The 8312-nt window shown below is 44.6% G+C and overlaps 1 protein-coding gene across 5 annotated transcripts; it reads right to left on the bottom strand.

The window, feature by feature from the left end:
- Positions 1 to 292: 292 nt before the first annotated feature.
- Positions 293 to 7323, bottom strand: CNBP (CCHC-type zinc finger nucleic acid binding protein). 5 transcript variants are annotated; one of them, XM_081848587.1, is made up of 5 exons: positions 7092 to 7323; positions 2793 to 2912; positions 2217 to 2309; positions 1883 to 2122; positions 293 to 1435 (listed from the first exon to the last, which is right to left on the bottom strand). In XM_081848587.1, exons 2-4 carry the CDS (start codon positions 2893 to 2895, stop codon positions 1893 to 1895), a joined length of 426 nt encoding a protein of 141 aa, XP_081704713.1. In that variant the 5' UTR covers positions 2896 to 2912; positions 7092 to 7323; the 3' UTR covers positions 293 to 1435; positions 1883 to 1892. The 5 variants fall into 5 exon arrangements, with proteins under 5 accessions (XP_081704713.1, XP_081704711.1, XP_081704712.1 ...); XM_081848585.1 differs by having other exon boundaries at positions 1883 to 2085; positions 2218 to 2309; positions 7092 to 7319; XM_081848586.1 differs by having other exon boundaries at positions 1883 to 2081; positions 7092 to 7318.
- Between the last annotated feature and the right edge of the window lie 989 nt (positions 7324 to 8312).

Below are 8312 nucleotides of genomic sequence, written 5' to 3'. Positions count from 1 at the left end.
GTAAATGCGAGGGTGGGGCACACACCTACAAGTTTGCCCCTTCACTGCTAGTTCCATGTGATTACTTGAATGAAATGTACTCTTCACATACTTCTTTCTCCACCACAAAATGTACTTTGTCCATAATGTAGTTTTCCTAATGTGCAATTTGAAAGACTACAGGATTTTAACACAAGATATATAATTGTGTTCTTGGACAGTATCTTTAGGAATACTATATATAAAATCATTTTCCTAATGACTGATCATTCTGCAGTTTGTCAATCTATGCAGAGAAAAAAGAATGCAAATATTGCTGCTGAAGTGATGTATTTGACAATTCTACAGTTTAAATGATACAGCAATTAACTTTGTATAATACAGTTGTGGTACAATAGTCAATGTTCAGCTTTTATTCTTCCACATTTGCCTCTGTAATGTTAATTTGTACTATGTATCTGAAAAATAAACCCCAAACAAAAAACTTCAGCCAAACTCCCCTTCCTCCTCCAGCTTTATTGATAGTTTAAAATTACATTTCTATATTCTAGGACTTCAATTGCTTTTACCATCTGACTTTAAAAACTGATTACAAGCAAATGAAACTCAACAGTTGTCTAAGTGATATAGTATACAAAAATAACATCTTGATTTCTGTGAAAATGCATTTCTTTGCAAGTCCTGAATAGCTCCAAATTGTGTATGCTCTAAAGCACTGATGTTCTGGGTTTGATTTAATTTGAAATATTTAATGTTTCCCATTACCTTGTTATCTCATATTAGACATTCACTTATTGTATTACTGTTACTTCAGTTCTCGATTTCTCCCTCACTCTCGTGGCCATTAACAGGCATGTGCATTGTTTTGTTTATCCCACTTAGCTATACGCTCTAGGTAAGGCCTGATACAGATACTCGGTGTTATAACAGTTATTGAGGTCAGATAATCCAAGGCCATTATTGTAATTAGTTACTGTGGAAGTTCAGACACTTCCAGTTTGTTTTCCTCCTGCATATGATCACTTCCATGGAACCCAGGGAGGCTTTGCTGGTCTGACTTAACTCTTTCGACTCATCCATCCCTATTCACCAGTGGCACGGAAAGGGGGTTCTTTAACAAAGCATTATACATAACACCTCTACCAAACTAAACATAAACATTTTTGTAGTTAAATGCAGAAAGTCGATTTTTCCACCCCTTTCCTCCTTTTACACGGCAAGTAAAGCTCACTGGCCTGGGAATAGCCTCTATCTGCCAACCTTTGGCCAGTGAAGAGGATTCAGAGAAAAATAATACAACCATCAATCAGAAAAAGGAGGGGCGACAAAGGAAAACAGTTAAGCTGTAGCCTCAATTGTGCATTCCCGTGCAAGGTGTCCTGACTCGCCACAACGATAGCAGTTGACTTCGCTAGTCTTGCTGCAGTTGATGGCTACATGGCCAGTTTCACCACACCTGCAATCAGACAGGACAGAACTTCAGTCCCACACACAAAGTACATCCATAGAAACACTATTGTATAGTACTCGGGACATTGCAGACATGATTCCTATGTCCCATGTTTTCAGCTTCTTCACAAAATAAACTCATTCTACACTTGTACAGTCATACCCTTACTGAAACCTAGTTGACCCTAAAAATTTTGGAGTTTACCCAAGTGAGCAATGAGGTATTAGCAACTTGAGAACTTACAAATCACGAGTTCTATGATAAGAGCACAAAATAATTTAATGGGACACAGAAAGAAAATCAATAAACAAATTTTATTACGGTAGAAACCGTTGCAAAAAAAATAATCCAAATGTTAACTAACCCCATATATTTTATTGTAAATACACAATTTGTTTATAAGAGACCTAAAGGTCAGCATAATGGGATTAATATTCACATTTGTTGATTTACCTATAGCATTTCACTTTGGTGCAGTCCTTTTGGATGTGTCCAAATTCCCCACAAGAATAGCACTTCTGCTCATCTGCATGGTCACAGTCGCGAGCCAAGTGGCCAGGTTTGCCACAGTTGTAGCAGCACTGCTCTCTCTCTCTCTTGGGCTCTTTGCAGTCCTTAGCAATATGGCCACCTCTACCGCAGTTATAGCAGGCTTCCACAATAAGAAAAAGGAGACAAACAAGACTATAAAACCTGGAGAGAGTTGCAAAATATGTGCTTAACATTGTGTTACGTCCCATAATTAACTGGCAATGTTTCTCCCCATCCAAACTTTAGAAATACTTACCATCCTCCTGAAGATCACAATCCTTGGCAAGATGACCAGATTCACCACAGCGATAACAGATGTCTGGGAGTGATGATGACATAAACTGGAAGCCTATTTAGAAAGATAAAGCCATTTAACAATTCAGTGGTGGTACTACATGTACCATAGTTAAATCACATAATGGGACAAAAAAGAGCATACCAATTTCTTTTTGCTCACTATATTGCACTGTAAATAGCAACAAAATTAAAGCAGCTGTGTAAATAAGCCCACAAAAAACCAGTCGGTCAGTAAAAAAACCAAACCAAACCAATCCAATCATGACATCTCCCAGAGATACTGGCAGAGAAGGAATGACTCTGCTCGCCCCTTCCATTGCATTTCCGCTATTGTGTTGGAGGAAAACTTTTCTTCCTCTGTGGCTCTTTTCAAAACCTAAAGGACTAGGTGATCAGTCCCTCCCTCCACACACCTACTTATTCACCTACATGGAATTCCTAGCAGCTGTGGTTAGGCTACCAAATGAGTTGTTAAAAGAGACTAACTAATGTTTACTTTCAATTTGTACAATTTGCTTTGGGGATGGGAAAATACCTCTGCCACGGCTTCGCATTCCACGCCCGCGACCCATTCCAGTAGGGCACTCCCGAGCCCAATGGCCAGTACGCCCACATTTGAAGCACTCGTTGCTGCTCATTGCTGCAATTAGGTTTCCTAAAAAAGAGGGGAAATGTTGTTAGAATAATGTATTTATATGATAATATTTACAAGAGCTGAAGTGCTTGATGCCAACTTGTAAACTACCTATAAATACTGTTCAAATGTAAACTGCTTTCATTTTTCACAGTATTGACACAACCCAAGATTCCTAATAATACAGCATATTAAGTCCAATGGCTATACTCTAAACTTACTGTTGTGAACCTCACTTTTCTTTATCTGACTTTGCTCATGTACTAATTTCATTGTTTACATTTATATACCATCATTCTTTTGGCATTATCTCATCTTCCATACAAGGAGTCCAAGCAATGCAACAGTTCCCCACCCTTCCCTTTATTCCCAAGAGCTCAGGAGATGTAGCTGGTTCTTCTCCACCCAATAAGATCTTTATCTGCTACCAATGTGAGCAGCACGTGAGCAGGGTTGAATACCCAATACAATTCATATGAATCAAAAACTAGCACCTAAGCCCTTCCTGTCACATTTTAAGAGTCAGCTCCTTCCTATTAAGTTATTTGGCATATTCTTGCTGGAACTCAGGGGTACAGATGTCCATCTTTCAGCAGGCATCCTGTGAGAGTGTGTATTGAAATATGACATAGGCTGCTGTCAGCACCCAACTAGTGTCTCTTCCCCACTCTATACTGGCTCTGACTTATCTTTTGTCTCCTTTGTTCCTCTTCCACCAGTTCTTCTCTCAAGCAGCCACAATTCTTCCCACATACTGCCTCATTTGGCCTTTCGCATAAACCTCTTCCTATACCTTCTTATCCTTTCATTCATTCTAGTTCATTCATCTTCCCTCTGCTCCATTTAGGTATAGTCCATCCCCATGACTATTTTTCCAACACATAATCCCCCCCAGGAACCACATGAGGTAAAAATCTCTGGTGCCTTATGTCACTTCCTTCCAAGTTTAGCCTATTACTTTTTCTTCTCTCTACTTTCAAGATAAATCTCCCCTTCCTGCACCATTTCAATGACTCCAGAGAAGGCAAACAGGTGCACAGTATAATAATATAGACACCCATTTCTGTGTTAGAAAAAGCTTATATCCATGAACTATTAATAGCAGGTAAATTTTGTGCCTTGTAAAACTACTGCCTGTTGCTAAATAAGAAATAACTCAGTACAGTATAGCACTTGGGCAATTCATGAGTCATGTCCCACATGCAGCCCTCACAAACCTACAATGTGATCCATCAGAGGCAATGTTTGTAATCATCAGGCGCATTTTGCACCTGGTTATCAGCCACTTGCGACCATATGAAGATGCCCAGGCACTAGCATGACGCCTGACACCTCCACCATCTTGGAGTTGTATGTCTGGGGATCCTAGGATCTTTGTTTTCACACACCAGCAACACATGCTGTAGAATTCTATCTGTTATATTTTATCTGCAGAATCAGAATGAATTTCAGGAACCAAATGCTGAATTTAAAAATATGACTTTAGAGCAGTCTGGCCCCAAAATGGTAACTAGGAATTCCGTTTTGGCGACTGTAACCATAATTTAAGGAGCCATTTGGCACATAGCTTACACATCTGAGTTTCTAACAATGATCACAGGTGCCCAAGGCACCCGCCCCCAACATTTGCTGACCACCATCAAATTTTGCTGCCTTGGAGTAAGCTCAATTGTGATGGGAAGCATCATCTTCATGTGCCTTCTACTCCTTGTAAATGGCAGAGAGCACTCATAGGAGATGGAAGATGCCTTTCTCCCCATCACAATCAAGAAATAGTGAGAGTGTATGATAATAGCCCAGCTCTACACTGCGTTTGGCCATATCCAATGGCAAGTGGATTAACTGTTCACCAACCACCCATGCGGCCCTTAGGTGAACTACGCCTATATTATAGGAATATGGTCAAGTTCTCTAATACTCAGGGATAACATGGGAAATAGATAGGATCAGATTTCCAACTCGCACTATGGTGAGAGGCACTCAGAATGTTTCTGAAATGCAGTGTGAAGGCAATGAAGAGAAATTTACCAGAAAATGATTATAAACACAATTTGATACCTTTTTGATGAAATCTTTATTGTCACTATGAAGAAATTATTTTCCACCTTTTGTCCCACATTTATCACATTAGACTTTGCCCAGATTTTTCAGTTCTGTAAGTTTATAGCTGCCATTGAAAAGGTCAAGACCCAGCACAGCTTAGGATAGGCATGCCCAAAGTCTGTTTCGGGTATGTAATATGGCCCGCCAGTCGGTTTAATCCGGCCCCTATGGCAGTTTATTTCCTGGGGTAAAATCCTTAAAAAAGCTCAACAACTTTGGTTGGCCCTCCACTTCATCAAATCTGGCCCTCTTTGGAAAAGGTTTGGCCACCACTGGCTTAGGAGCTCAGACAAGTATATTTATTTAATACTTAGCTTTAACAGTTCAGCCAAAGGGACACTCCAACTAGGCAAGGCTTTTAAATAAATTATGTAGCTTGGGCATCTGTTTTTAAATCTGTTTTAGTTTTGGGGGTGCAATAACTTGTGCTTGTTATATTTACATTGTCTTTGATTTCATGATTGTATGCCTTATTTGTATTCAATTCTTCTCTTATTTAAGCAATTTAAGTCACCCAGATAACTTTTCTATGAGGCAGCATAAAAATGCTTTAAATGACAAAGTAAACATATGTTAAATTTCTAAAGGGCAACAGTATGAACCTGCTACAAACACTTAATAATCCTAGAACATTTTAAATGCAAATGAAATTATAGTAGCATAAGCAACTGAGACCTGCATCAATATAAACTTCCTTTAGCACTATAAATTGACCAGATCAGGACATACACAAGTATGCCACTGCCTTACTTTCAGAGGACCTGCAGTTACCAAGTAGTGAAGTGCATCTGTTACACAAAATTCACAATTGTGCTTCAGCCAGGATTCAACTGGGAATTTGGTATTTAGTTATGATCTGCCCTAGCAGTAGCAACAGAATCAACAACGTGCAAGATTTACATGTACTTTAGAAGTAGTTCTGGTTAATAATGCTCTGGTGCCACTTTTTAAGTCACCTGCTTTTTCAGGCTTCCTCCTCTCAGATTGTTCCTTAGTAACTGACCTCTCCATCAGAACACAGACTGCTTGGCTCATTTGAACTCTTCCTCAGCCTATTCCTTTAAATAGTACTCAAGTGATACAGAATACTACAATAAAGTCCTTGGCTGTCTCCACTGAATTTTACCCTGTCAAGTCCTCCAAGCACCGTGCTTGTCCCCCGTGTTACTTAAAGCACCTAGCAGTGCATCACACTTTCGCAGAATGATCAGCGGTTCACACACGTCTCAAGGCTGCAAGCACACCCGCCTTGCTTGAGATCAAGTCCCACTGGAGCCAGCGGGGCTTGTTTCCCAACTGAGGGCCTTTCCCCGACCGAGGAGCGCGCCACACTCACCAATGGGCGGACAGCAGCACACGCCATCTTCGAGCGTCACAGACACGGCCGTGAATTACAATGGATCGGCTAAATAGCTGGCTCCTCTTGCGAGTTACTCAGCCGAACACGTGGAGGACGCGCGGGGAAGGCGGCGGCGGCGACGCCATCGGAGACGAGCACCTTTCCCGAACTAGCTAGAGGGCGGCCCCAGGCGGAACGCCTCGCTTTGAGGTCCCGAGCCTCCCCACGAGGACACACTCCCACGACGACACTGTTATGGGGAGCGGCCGTGGGGGGGGGGGGGGAGAGCAGCCTCGCGTGCTGAGCGAAGGCCTCTTCTCCCTCCGCCTCATGATGTGTCCGCGTCCAACTCCAACCCTCGCGGCTCGTTTGAAATCTCACGCGCAGGCGCGCAGGGCCTGCACAGGGCCCAGACCAAACGAGCGCTTCTCGTGACGGGCAGGAGCCGCCCGTCCCGTCTCCCTCCCGAGCGCGGGAGGTGGCCCCCGTCTCCTTCCGGGCCCAGAAGGCGGGAACGAGGAGCCCACCTACCTGCAACCGCCTCAGCCCTCCCGCGAGGGGGTCGACCACAGAGCGCCCTCAGCGAGCCCTTCTTCCCGTCTTCCTCAGAAACAACCGCGGCCGAGTACGGTGTTTTTTTCCTTTTCCCGCGCAGTAGGCCGGAACGAGCCAGCGCCCTCCTTCCCTCACCCCGCCCAGAGAGCTTTTCTCCTCACTCAATCCCCCCCCCTCAAACTACGCCAAGCCCGTCGGCCTACCTCACCGAGGGTTACCTCTCTCTCGATTTCGGTTCTGTCGTCGGTTGAAACTGGACCTCCCCCGCGCGGCGATGGACTCTCCCCGCTCCTGCTCTCCTGCCCCCCCTCCTCTCCGCGTGCGCACGACTTGACTTGGCCTCTCTCCCTCTCTCTCTCTTCCACCCGCTGCCGTTGAGTCCCTGCTGGCTGCGCCACACGCGGTTTGCACACGACCCCGCGCACCCTCCCTGCTGATGTGCGCACGGCTCCCTAATTCCGATCACCCCGGCCAATGGCCGCCCGCCGATTCTTCCGCGTGGCCTATCGACGACAGGGCTGGAAGGGGCCAATCAGCACCGTGGAAAGGGGGGAGGAGTCCGCCTACCGGAATCTCCTACGTTCATTCTCCTAGCGTGAGCCGAGGGGAGGGACGAAGAAAGGGAGTGGGCGGAAGGGGAGAGCGCGAGAAGAGGCGCTTTTCCCGCTCGCTGCCTTTCTCGGCCTCTCGGCTTTTCCGCGGGAGGCGCTCGCTTGCTCGCTCGCTCGCCGGCTAGCCCTGTTGTCGCACCTGAATTGGGAAAGGCGGCGCCTCGCCGTCTTAGTGCGGCGTCGCGCTTCTGAGGGCTGCGGCAGGCGCTCCACGGGGTTGTTGAAAAATGTCGCAGCGTACAAAAATACACCAGGAGCGGCATCCATAGTTTTCCGCGTTACTTTTAAATTCCCCCTCAGGATGCCTGAAGGCTGCATTCCTGCACACATTTTATCGGCAGGGAAGCCTAGTGGGCCTTAGTGAACCGCCCTAGATCTGTAGGTGAAGGGCGGTATACAATTTTTAATAACAAAATATAGAAAAGGCAAAGGATTGGGTTCCACAGCGTAACGTGCGAATGTCGCCAGCTCGCGTTCGCAAACAGCACCGTGAAATTAATTTCACCAGTGAGAAACTGCAACTGGCTGAGACTCCCACATACAGTGAAAACTTGTTGACAAAGCCAAGATCTTCTGCCAGATACTACATGAAACAGCAGTTAGGCAATGTCTTCTTAGCTTTGCCACTACAGCTTATCATCTCGTATTTCCTTTTTTTGGAATGGCATGTGGACTGAGTGGAACAAGTGAGTAACATTTGTAACACTTTTAGGCGGCAATCCTAGACTATCATATGGATGGATAAGGGAGAATCTTAAGAGCAGCCAGCAGAGTTTGGGATATTTTTGCAGCAGCCAATCAACCAGCTGAACT

This window comes from Podarcis erhardii (genome assembly GCF_964252035.2).
Source record: "Podarcis erhardii genome assembly, chromosome: 2".
NCBI classification, from domain to species: domain Eukaryota; kingdom Metazoa; phylum Chordata; class Lepidosauria; order Squamata; family Lacertidae; genus Podarcis; species Podarcis erhardii.
The sequence above is the reverse complement of the archived record's forward strand: the minus strand, read 5'-3'. Positions and strand labels throughout refer to the sequence as shown.